A 12,452-nucleotide genomic window follows, 5' to 3' on the forward strand; every position below is an offset into this window, starting at 1 on the left:
AATCGTTCTCGAATCTTCCACGGCCGAATCGCGAATCATCTAAGAATTGGAAATTTCACACGCCTCTACAATAGGGTAAATACCACAATTCAATAAAGGGCAGTGGGATGATGGCATTATGATCACACCACCATTTTATGTGTGCACCTCTGAATTGCACAACCTTGGGACAATTTTTATCATTAACATTTTCAATAGTTCAGCAGTGCTGCCTGCTAAAGAGACATCACGCAGACATACACACATAGACACACAGGGGTCATGTGAGATGGCCTTGGGCAATGGGAAGACTGAGGGGGAGAGAGGGCTTGAGTTAGCGTTGCCCTCAGCCGTGGCATCCTTTCCCTGCCAGGTCCATAAGCCTGAAGGGACCCACCACACTCACAAGCATATACAGGCCAAGGCCTCCGAGCAGACAGGCTTACAAAGGGGTGAGATCACTCCGAAACAAAGCCTTTGTTGGTGTGCCAGTGCCAGTGTTGCCCTCTCTGGCCTAACTCAAACCTTGCCAGTTTGGCTCAGCCTGCCTGCTGGAAACAAGGACGACCGAGTGAATGCTCCTGTGGAAAAAAAAAAAAAAAAAAAAAAAATACAACATATAGGTCCAGGAGGCACTAGCAGGCTCTAGAAAAAGAAAGAAGGGAAACATGCAAAAGGCATCTGGCCCACTAGCCTGCTTCCTATCGGGGGAAAGTGTCCGTCCATCAGGTCTGCCACAAGCTTTTTATTTTGTTAGTCGATTAATTACCAGAGTCATATTAATCACGTGTAATTTACCGATATTTTACTCTGGGCTTTACATTTTATCCATCCATCCATCCATCCATCATCTTCCGCTTATTCCGGGGTCGGGTCGCGGGGGCAGCAGCTTCAGCAGGGAAGCCCAAACTTCCCTCTCCCCAGCCACTTCAGCCAGCTCCTCCGGCGGGATTCCAAGGCGTTCCCAGGCCAGCCGAGCGACATAGTCTCTCCAGCGTGTCCTGGGTCGACCCCGGGGCCTCCCGCCGGTGGGACATGCCCGGAACACCTCTCCAGGGAGGCGTCCAGGAGGCATCCGAACCAGATGCCCGAGCCACCTCAACTGGCTCCTCTCAACGCGGAGGAGTAGCGGCTCGACACCAAGCCCCTCCCGGATGACCGAGCTTCTCACCCGATCTCTAAGGGAGAGCCCGGACACCCTGCGGAGGAAACTCATTTCGGCCGCTTGTATCCGTGATCTTGTTCTTTCGGTCACGACCCACAGCTCGTGAACATAGGTGAGGGTAGGAACGTAGATCGACCGGTAAATCGAGAGCTTCGCCTTTTGGCTCAGCTACTTCTTCACCACAACGGACCGGTGCAGAGTAAGCCTGTCGCAATATGCAATAATTCCATTTATCGCGCGATATATAAAAATGAAGGCGGTAACTTTTCCGCTGCGATTTATCGCCTCGCGTGCACGTGTGTGTGCGCGTGCAGCAGACGTGCTGTTAAAAGTTCGTTACCAACTGCGCAAAATGCATCTTCGTTCCAGGTCCCCCAAAAACTAGCGCCGGAGCCAATTGTTCCCATTATATCCTATTGTTCAACGTATACCGGCCGCGCCAGTGCTCCGGAGTGACTGTGGACCATCTATGGCGCGCCGGTGTTGTTGACGTGTGGGCGCTCCCGTCAGGAGTGACATTTCACGCGGGGCGGCTATTTTTCGGCACAACGCTGGATATTTATAATTAAGTCCGCCAAAACATTGTTACCGACTTGGCTGCTACGAATAACCTCACTTTGACAACGAACAGCTGAATGAAATTACCGGTAAGAGCGCTGTGCTTCAAACTCGTCCTGTATATGAAAGCCCTCATATGCTGGTGTTGTGTAGTAATGAGCAGACGTGACTTCAGCGGCGCTTGCTAACTTTTTTAATGCGCGGTTGCGCGCACACACTAGATATCATGAAATGGCAAACTAGATGTGCTACTTCCCATGCCATTGGCTACGTGAGCCCAGAGTGATTATGGGACATGTAGTCCATATACTACATCGATGAATTCTAAACTGTCATTTGTCACATGAGGTTAAGAAGGCCAAATCAATCCATACCAGTGACTATAGATAATGTTGCAAATATTGTTAATCAGTACGTGACACAAATGGATTTGGACCATAAATAGGATGTCTTGCTCATGTAGTAAACCTAGCTACTAAGAGAGCTGTAGCAATCAACGGTGTGCCCTGCCTCACTTTACAAACAGTAAAGATTGTTCTCAGCACTTTTATACAATTTTTTTTGTCATATCAGTAAGAAGTAAGCACATAAATATTATGCACTAAAATGCATGTTTATATGATGGCAATTTAATTTTTGCTCGTTAGCAAAAAAAAAAAAAAAAAAAAAAAAAAAAATACAATTGTTATATTTTTTTTTACAGAGCATTAAATGTATTGAATCGGATCGAAAATCGTGTCCCTCGTATCAAAATTCGTACCGAACCATGACTTAACTCTATCATTGCATCCCTATGGAACACCATTGCAGAAGCTATGACGGGAAACGTTTTCATTTTTCTAAATGCTGAAGTTGTTAAGTGCAATTTTTTTTTTTTTTTTTTAAAACACATTTTATTTATTCTGTGTTTCTGTGCGGTATCAATATTGTTGTTTTTTACTTAAGAGGTATGGTCTATTGTTTTTAGTTGTGATTTCTTAAATGGTAAATGGTGTTATACTTATATAGCGCTTTTCCACCTTTCAAGGCGCTCAAAAAGTATATTTGAATTTAAGAGTAAATATCGCGTTTAAATGGGTGTATTTCATCTATTAATATATAATGTATTCGCACTGTCTTATTGTAAATTGGTTTAAAAAATTGGGGGGGGGGGGGGGGCGCAATAATATCGCATATCGCAATAATTTATGAGAATAATTATCGCACACTAAAATTTGTTATCGCGACAGGCCTAGTGCAGAGTCCGCATCACTGCAGACGCTGCACCGATCCGCCTATCAATCTCCCGCTCCCTCCTACCCTCACTCGTGAACAAGACCCCAAGATACTTGAACTCCTCCACTTGGGGCAGGATCTCATCCCCGACCCGAAGAGGGCATGCCACCCTTTTCCGGCTGAGGACCATGCTCTCGGATTTGGAGGTGCTGATCTTCATCCCAACCGTTTCACACTCAGCTGCAAACCGCCCCAGTGAGAGTTGGAGGTCACGGCTTGATGAAGCCAACAGCACCGCATCGTCTGCAAAAAGCAGAGATGCAATGCTGAGGCCACCAAACCGGACACCCTCAACGCTTCGGCTGCGCCTAGAAATTCTGTCCATAAAAATTATGAACAGAATCGGTGACAAAGGGCAGTCTTGTCGGAGTCCAATCCTCACTGGGAACGAATTCGACTTACTGCCGGCAATGCGGACCAGACTCTGACACCGGTCGTGCAGGGACCGAACAGCCCTTACCAAGGGGCTCAGTACCCCGTACTCCCGAAGCACCCTCCACAGGACTCCCCTAGGCACACGGTCGAACGCCTTCTCCAAATCCACAAAACACATGTAGACTGGTTGGGCGAACTCCCATGCACCCTCGAGGACCCTGCCGAGTGTGTAGAGCTGGTCCACTGTTCCACGGCCGGGACGAAAACCACACTGCTCCTCCTGAATCCGAGATTCGACTTCCCGACGGACGGACCCTTTACATTTTAGCTGGAAATATTCATCAGACCTATGAACTGAGAAAAGGTTGGACCATGAAAATAATGTCAGTACGTAACCATCAATTTTTCACCAAGCATAACATGTTTGCAATTACAGTGATCCCTCGTGACTTCTCGGTTCACGTTTCGCAAATTCAGTGTATTGCAGGGTCTTAAAAAGTATTCATCCAAAAATATAAATGGGAAAAAAATGGTTAAAATGGTAAATGGACTGTACTTATATAGCGCATTTATCTGCATGGTTACCATGCCCAAAGCGCTTTACATTAGCACACATTTACCCGTTCACGCACACATTCACACACCAATGGGGCTGCTGCCATGCAAGGAGCTGTCAACCCATTGGAGGCAAATCAGGGTTCAGTGCCTTGCCCAAGGGCACTTCAACACTGGGCAGTTGTACCCAGGAATCGAACCACCACTGACCCTTCGGTCCAAGGACAACTACCTACCAACTGCGCCGCGGCGGCCAAAAAATGTACAGTTTCATTTTGCGGTGCAGGAGACATTGTTTCGCAGCAAGGCATACATGACATGGCTTTGTACATACCAAGGGGAGTCATAAAAGGCATATGATTGGTTCCTGCTGAGCGATTGACACATTAGAGCACCATTGCAGCCTCAGCCTTAACTGATAAAACTGCCAATAACATTGGCTTCACCCCGTGAGCTGATTGGCTGGATACCATCGCAGCCTTCCCCATTATGATCGATGGACGAGTCCACCAATTAAAGTGGCCTTATCCCATAAGCTGATTGGTTGCGTACCATCGCAGCCTCCCCTATGCTGATTGACAAACCATAGAACAAATTAAGAGTTGATTTACATTGGTATGAAAAAGTATCTGAACCTTTTGGAATTTCTCACATTTCTGCAAAAAATCACGATCAAATGTGATCTGGTCTTTGTCAAAATCACACAGATGAAAAAAAGTGCTTTAACTAAAACCACCCAGACATTTGTAGATTTTCATATTTTAATGAGGACAGTATGCAAACAATGACAAGGCGGGGAAAAAAAGTGAACTATCTCATTTTATGCCCCCCCCCGGCAGCAATAACTTCAACCAGACGCTTCCTGTGGCTGCAGCTCAGTCTGGCACATCGATCAGGACTACTCTCGGCCCATTCTTTTCTACAAGACTGCTGTAGTTCAGTCAGATTCCTGGGATGTCTGACATGAATCGCTGTCTTTAGGTCATGCCACAGCATGTCAATGTGGTTCTAGTCTGGACTTTGACTTGGCCACTCAAGAACGTTTATTTTATTCTTCTGAAACCATTCTGAAGTTGATTTACTTCTGTGTTTTGGATCATTGTCTTGTTGCAGCATCCATCCTCATTTTAGCTTCCACTGTTTGACAGACGGCCTCAGGTTTTCTTGCAAAACATCCTGATAAACCTTAGAATTCATTCTTTCATTAATGATTGCAAGCTGTCCAGGCCGTGATGCAGAAAAACAGGCCCTGATGCAGCAAAACAGCCCAAAATCAGGACGCTCCTTCCACAATGCGTCACTATGGGGATGAGGTGTTGATGTTGGTGAGCTGTTCCATTTTTCCTCCACACATGACGTGTGATACTCCCAAAGAATTCAACTTTAGTTTCATCAGTCCACAACATATTTTTGCCAAAACTTCTGTGGAGTGTCCAAGTGCCTTTTTGCGAACATTAAATGAGCAACAATGTTTTTCTAGACAGCAGTGGCTTCCTCTGTGGAGTACTTCCATGAACAGTGAACACTGTTCTTGGCCATAATTTTACATATAGTTGATGTGTGCACAGAGATATTGGACTGTGCCAGTGATTTCTGTAAGTGTTTAACAGACACTCCACTTTATGCACACAGACACTTTATACCTCTCTGAGTATTCTGCGCTGAACTCTCGGCATCATTTTTGGTGGACAGCTACTCCTTGGGAGAGAAACAACAGTGCCAAACTCTCCATTCGTAGACAACTTCTCTGACTGTCAATTGATGAACATCCAGACTTTTAGAGATGGTTTTGTATCCTTTCCCCGCTTTATACAAATCAACAATCCTTGATTGCAGGTCTTCGGACAGATCTTTTGACCGAGCCATGACGCACATTGGACAGTGCTTCTCATCAAAACAATTCTTACCAGGTGTGTTTTATAGTGGGCAGGGCAGCTTTACACCACTCAACAGTGATTGGTTACACACCTGACTTGTTCGGTAAAAACTGGTTTTAATTGCTCTTCAAGTCTCCTTAGGCAGATGGTTCACTTACTTATTTTCCCCCTTCTGTAATTGTTTGCATGCTTTCCTCATTAAAATATGAAGCATTGTCAAAGCGCTGGCGGATTGAGCCCAGGCGGCGCTCCTTCCGGACAAAACAACAAGAGGACGCCTGGGACACCAGGCGCTGGACGATCGTGCAAAACGAGTGAAACCCCCCGTGGAGCGGCTTGCCTAGCAGACCCCGCAGAAATGCAAAAATAATCCATTTTTGTGAGACAGACAACGAAGAGGGAAAAGTTTACACAGCCGACGTGGCGACAACGGCGTCATCTCGGCGACAAACCGTCATCTCTCAGTCGTTGTGTGTGAATAAATTGTTACTATTTTATCTAAAGCTCTATTTGTCTGGTTGTTCATAGTATTTTGTAAAAGGAAAACATTATTCAGATGTTTGGGATGTAACTAATGCAAAAAATAGCTTTGTTAAAGTCAAAGTTATGTTTGAAATGTATGCGTTTACAAAAAGCTCATTTTCTCCGTTTTTTCATCATAAATTGGAAAATTGCTCAAACTAAGCTATTTTCTAATGCTGATTTCTAAAGAATGGAAAAAGATACGAACTTACTATTTTTTCTGCTGAAAGAAGAGAGTCCAATCTTTCTTTTGGTGGGTTCAAAGTTTATATAGCAATAGAACAGAATTTTCTGTGGGCCTTGCAAAATCAGTCAAAATCCAGAAAAAACGGCCGGGAGCGAACGGCCTTGCTCTGGTGAAAATGGCTGGGAGTGAAAGAGTTAATATATTTACTGTATATTTTTTAACTAAATCGTTTTCTAATTGTATTTAACGTTACAGACATAATATGTTACACTCATCCAGAGTCTATAGTTTAGGCCAGGCATGTCCAAAGAGCGGCCGGGGGCCAAATGCGGCCCCTGGTCAAATTTCATCCGGCCCCCAGCCTCTGTCATAATATCAATAATGTCTGGCCCGCACACAGATTTATTAAATTGGTCAGCAGTACTGCTTACACATTAAATGCCTCTCCTCATTTACCCACTAAAAGGTAGCAGCTCTCTAAGCAACATTACCCCGTGTGACCCTTGACTTCCAATTTTCTAAAACGGCAACAATCAACAACAAAAAACAAAGTTGACTGCGACGGCCGACGCTTCAGGGATGGGTGGAAATTGGACTATTTCTTCACTAAAACACGCAACAACTGTGTCTGCCTCATTTGCAAAGAGACAATCGCTGTTTTTAGAGAGTTCAATGTGAGGCGATATTACCAAACAAGACACGCTGACATGTACGACAAGATTACAGGGAAGATACGCAGCAAGAAATTGAAGCAACTTGAAGCTAGTTTAATTTCACAGCAGCAGTATTTCGCAAGATCCCGAGAGTCGAAAGAGAACGCCACAAAGGCTTGTTGCGAGATTGTTGAAATTATTAATAATAATACAAAAAAAATAGAGCAAATGTGACACACAGAATTGCTTGCTAAAATTTGCTTAAATATATTGTTCTACGTAAAGGACGTCAGCCAAGGTCGGCCCCCCACATTTTTACCACACCAAATCTGGCCCCCTTTGCAAAAAGTTTGGACACCCCTGGTTTAGGGTTAAGGTAGGGTTATCAAATTTATCCCGCTAACGGCGGTAATTAATTTTTAAAAAATGTATCAAGTTAAATATTCAACGCAATTAATGCATACGTTGCATGACCCACTCACGCATTGTCACGCTCAATATGTAATGGCGCCATTTTACTTATTTAGAGAGATAAAAGGCAGCGTAAAATGATTAGAGTGAATTTTGGCAGCCTTTGGAGCCCTTTTTTAATAGGCTAAAGCCTTACAATCCCTCTCCCTACGATTAGAAATATCATGGGAAGCAATGTGGGGAAGCAAGGTAGCAATTGATCTTTTTCTTAACACCTTATGTCATTTCCCAACGCAGAGAAGATATATCAATTGGTAGCACTACGCACAGTCATGGTTCCACTTCCCATCATGCATCTGGGTTGAATGGCTGCAGGATCATTTACTGAAAGCTCAACAAGTACACTAAATGGCAATATTTAGTCACAAGTCTTTCTATCCGTGGATCCCCCTCACAGAAAGAATATTAATGAAAATGCCATCTTGAGGATTTATTGTCATAATAAATAGATACAGTACTTATGTACTGTATGTTGAATGTATATATTTGTCCGAGTTTTATTCATTTTTTTTCTTAATGTATTGACAAAATGTATATGATCGGGAAAAATTATCGGGAATGATTGGAATTGAATCGGGAGCAAAAAGCAATCAGATCTGGAAATATCGGGATCGGCAGATACTCAAACGATCGGGATCGGATCAGGAGCAAAAAAACATGATCGGAACAACTCTAGCAGACACTGCATTTACATCTGTGTGATTTTGACAAAGATCAGATCACATTTGATGGTGATTTTATGACGAAATGTGACAAATTCCAAAAGGTTCAGATACGTTTTCATGCCACTATATCTTGTGAGCTGACTGGATTCACACATCGCAACCTCTTACCTTGTTGTATTACCAGTCTCATCGGGAAATTTCAACAAAAGGACTTCCTGGGTAATTTTCAGCTGTACTTTTCACCGTTTTTACCCGCTACAAACATCCACAACCTTCAGTGGAATTTTAACTTTTTTTTACCATTTTAAAAATGGATTTCATGGAAATCTATCCCCTTCAAACACCTCCTGGACCTCCAGGATAATTTTTAGTGATACTTTTCACCATTTTCACCCGCTTTGAGAGCACCCAAAGCTCGCTACAAACCGTGGAAATTTGAACTTTTTTTACCTGCAAGTGAATCATCATATTCCAGCAACAATCTCTTTTCGCCCGTGAGTGGACAGACACGACATCCAGGAGGCATAAGTTCCCCCACGCATCACGCAGGTAATATGATTAAACCCCACTTTGTGGTTTTTCACTTTTTGCGGGGGGTTCTGGTCCCAGTTAACCCCAAAAATGAGGGATCACTGTATCTCAATTTAATTACAAGAAATAAAATTACTTTTATCAAGGATAACAGAAATCAGAGAATTTTATTAAAATGAAATACAATTAAAAAAAAATATATATATATTTTTTTAAATTGAGAATACTTAAAATAAAAATAATTGTTCAATATTAAACCATAGTCTATGAAATAATTAAAAAGTGCCATATTTGCGTTTCCCCAACAAAAATATGTTTTTACAGTAGTAACCAGATTGTTCTTTCCCCTTCAAGCCAAAACAAGTACATTTGTCAAAGATGGCCAAGTCAACAAGTTATACAGTAGTTTAACCAAAAAGCCCACTTGAGACACTGGAGCCTGGAGTCATGAATGCTGTCTACTCAAAAGCCGCGAGACAAGAAGGCCATCAAGTGTGAGAAAAGAGAAGAAAGTCAGGAGACAAGTTGAATGGTGAAGCCTGCAGCTCACTTCCAACTGAACCTATTCTACTCACCACTTGTTTTTATTTTCCGTTTTGAAGCTACGTCCCTGTGTGGAAAGCTGACCTACAGCAGGCTAGTAAAGTCTGCTGTAAACAGTAACGCACACACAAACACATGCGCGTACTTCATTTGTTGCTCTAATTTTACACATAATTTTACACGCCGCTTCTTCCTCTGACCTCTTTTAATTGCCTCAACCTCACCATTTCACAGAAAGGGCCAGAAAACAAAAAGAGATGGCTTTGTGTCCTCTGTGGGACCAAACAATCCTAGTGTAATTTATTTTTAGAGGACAGAATATGAATGTGTGTTTATAGCGAAAGTCATAAAATGAACACAAAAAGGAAGAGGTGTAAGTAAATCAGAAAAAAATAACCGTTCGATTCAAATAGACTCAATTTGGAAGGGTGTCTTAATTTTAACTAAACCAAAAAATTAAGTAAATACTTAAGTCAATGATCAGTAGGTGTGTGACAATATATCAAAAAGGTGATATATCGCGATATTTTGTAGCCCAAAAAGTTATTGATAAGCTCCCACCAAGAATCGATATATTATCGTTAAAAAACGTTTCATTGTTTAAAAAAATACAAGGAACAAACATGTTGCTGTCAAAATCTTCCTTTAGAAATAGTATCTACATTAGTTCGCTAGCTGCCATCGAGAGCGCTAGACATCCAATTCATTTTGACTGGACTGGACGTCTAGTGTCGTCAATGGCATTGAAACCAGAGCATTCACACTTCTGTGGGCATTTACTGGTCACTTTCTGTTCATTTTAGAACATTTACAGGTTACTTACTGTTGATTTTGAGTGCTATTCATTTGGGGACATTTTTGAGTCACTTCCTTTTCAGTAATCCAAAATCAACAGGATATGACGGGTAACTGCCCTAAAAGCAAAAGGAAGTGACCAAAAATCAACAGGAAATGACATGAAATGCTCAGTGCATTGGCTGCCACTGAGGGCCCTAGATGGCCAATCCTTTTGAAGTTCAAACGAGTTGGACATCTACTAGTGACATAATCGTTAGTGTGAGCCTTATATCTCAAATTGCATCGTATCGTGAGGTACCCCTATTCATAAGTGTTTGTGATTGGGTCCGTGAACATCCTGACATGCAGTTCAAATAGATTAGACATCTATCTAATCGTTCACACTACTGCTCAGTTTGGTTGAACTTTCAAACCTCCAAACCAGTTTGGAGTCATATTCGCAGAGAACCGTTAACAATCAAACTGGCTGTGCTGACAACATCGACACATTTCATCTGCCAATAAGCTCAGTTGTGTTTGTTGGCCACATACCTTAAAAGCTTGTTTTAGTTACACCAGCGGTGACAGGCAGCCAACTGCTGTAGTAAATTATGAACTAAATAGCAAATTCCAAAGGATTGGCTCTTTTTGCAGGCCAGACAAGTGTTATTTCCACATTATATGACTCCATCAGTGAGATGGGGGTGCCATTTGATTAAATCAGCCACCACATAGAAGATGGATAGCATTTAGGACACATGGCGAGAGTTGGCTAATTAAACATGCAAAGTACTATAAACTTATTTCATTCACAACCTATTGTGACCATATTGATTTTTCAATCCATAAGTTGCATGAATAAAGCAATTCTTTTTCAGAACATATTCACGTATCAATATCAATACTTATATCTAAAAGGAACTATTTGTGTGAGTGTGTGTGTGGGGGTGTGTGCGTGTGTTCGTTCCCTATGGACTGAAACGGCTGGGCAGATTTTGACAAAATTTAAACAGTTGTACTTAATCCTTCAGGGAGTGTTTATAGATATGTTGGATCTTTGCAGACCTTCATTTGGTGTGGAAAATGAATTTCAAACAAAAATTAGCAAAGAAAAGGTGACCCGATTGTGGAGGTGAAAATGCCATTTTTTGGGCAAAAGATGCATTTGGTGCGATTGCAATTTTGCTGGATTAAAAATTTTTTTTAAAAAACAATTTTCCGAAATATTACTAAGGGATTGATTTTGGCTGGATATTCATACTGTAGCTACCAATTTATTATGCGTTACGCCTGCAATAGTTCATACGTATCTGTGGCAACCTTGAGAGTGGTGGTTGCCACTGTTATGTTTTGGTATTTTCTGTTCAATAAAGCCGCGGTCTCTTGTGGTGTATGGGGCAGAAGAGCAGCAAGAGTGAAACAAAAAGTGTCTCATTCTTCTCCACATCGCTCGTCACAATACTTTACACTGTGATGGAAAAGCGAGTGCGCATTAACCCCTTTAACGTGTCCTTTTACTATTACTACATTCCAGCTGCATCTCTAAGTACGTTTTATTTGTCATTCGGTTGCATTGCATTCATGTTACACAAACCCAAGCAACATTGGGCTATACTGCTCGAAAAATCCATCCAGCATATGTAAAAAAAAAAAAAAAAAAAACATTTAAAAAGATAATGGGGAAGCCCTGATTTCGAGGTTTCTTATGTGTCGATTTAACAAACCTTACCCCCAACAACCCAGCACAAGTAGTATGCCCGGAAATGCCAGGTCATACTGCTAGTTTGCGATATATTTAAAGCCATATCGAATGCATTCAAATCTACTTTCCACTGCATTACTCTGAAATTGACACACCTGCAGCCTCCAGAAGCATTTTAGCAATGGCCAGGTGACCATTGAGAAGGGCGCCGTGCAGAGGGCTGACTCCATCCACAACAAAATTAATCAGCGGGGTGGGCCGGTGACGTAGCAAAGCCTCCACACAGGCAGTACTGCCATGGTTACATGCTTCATATAGAGGTGTCCATCCTACATGGTCTAAATGGCAAAGATAAAATTATCTATCAAAATAAAAATGTTTGCAGCATAGAATTAAAAAAAAAAAAAAAAAATCTATTGACCTGACACTTCGTCATTCTTTGTGTCACGCCTTATCTGAGGGGGCCGAGCGTTATTTAGTAATAGCCGAAGATGGCACACGCTCATGTCGGATTTAAGCTTGGATTTACTTACGATTGGATTTAACTACGAAAGCTGTACCACATACAAATGTGCAGGATTGTCTCAGGAGTGATTTGTTCAAGGATTCAAGGTAAA

General features: G+C 42.2%; 1 protein-coding gene across 5 annotated transcripts in view; it reads right to left on the minus strand.

The window, feature by feature from the left end:
* slf1 (SMC5-SMC6 complex localization factor 1) overlaps nucleotides 1-12,452 on the minus strand; it is a 65,180-nt gene that overhangs the window by 15,646 nt on the left and 37,082 nt on the right. For 3 of the 5 annotated variants that reach the window (XM_057831009.1, XM_057831010.1, XM_057831008.1), the window contains exon 17: nucleotides 11,991-12,173. The exons of the other annotated variants lie outside the window; for them this stretch is intronic. In XM_057831009.1, the coding sequence (XP_057686992.1) occupies nucleotides 11,991-12,173 (183 nt within the window). The remainder of the gene's footprint in view (nucleotides 1-11,990; nucleotides 12,174-12,452) is intronic. 5 annotated transcript variants of the gene reach the window in all.

Source organism: Corythoichthys intestinalis, chromosome 3 (assembly GCF_030265065.1).
Source record: "Corythoichthys intestinalis isolate RoL2023-P3 chromosome 3, ASM3026506v1, whole genome shotgun sequence".
NCBI classification, from domain to species: Eukaryota; Metazoa; Chordata; class Actinopteri; order Syngnathiformes; family Syngnathidae; genus Corythoichthys; species Corythoichthys intestinalis.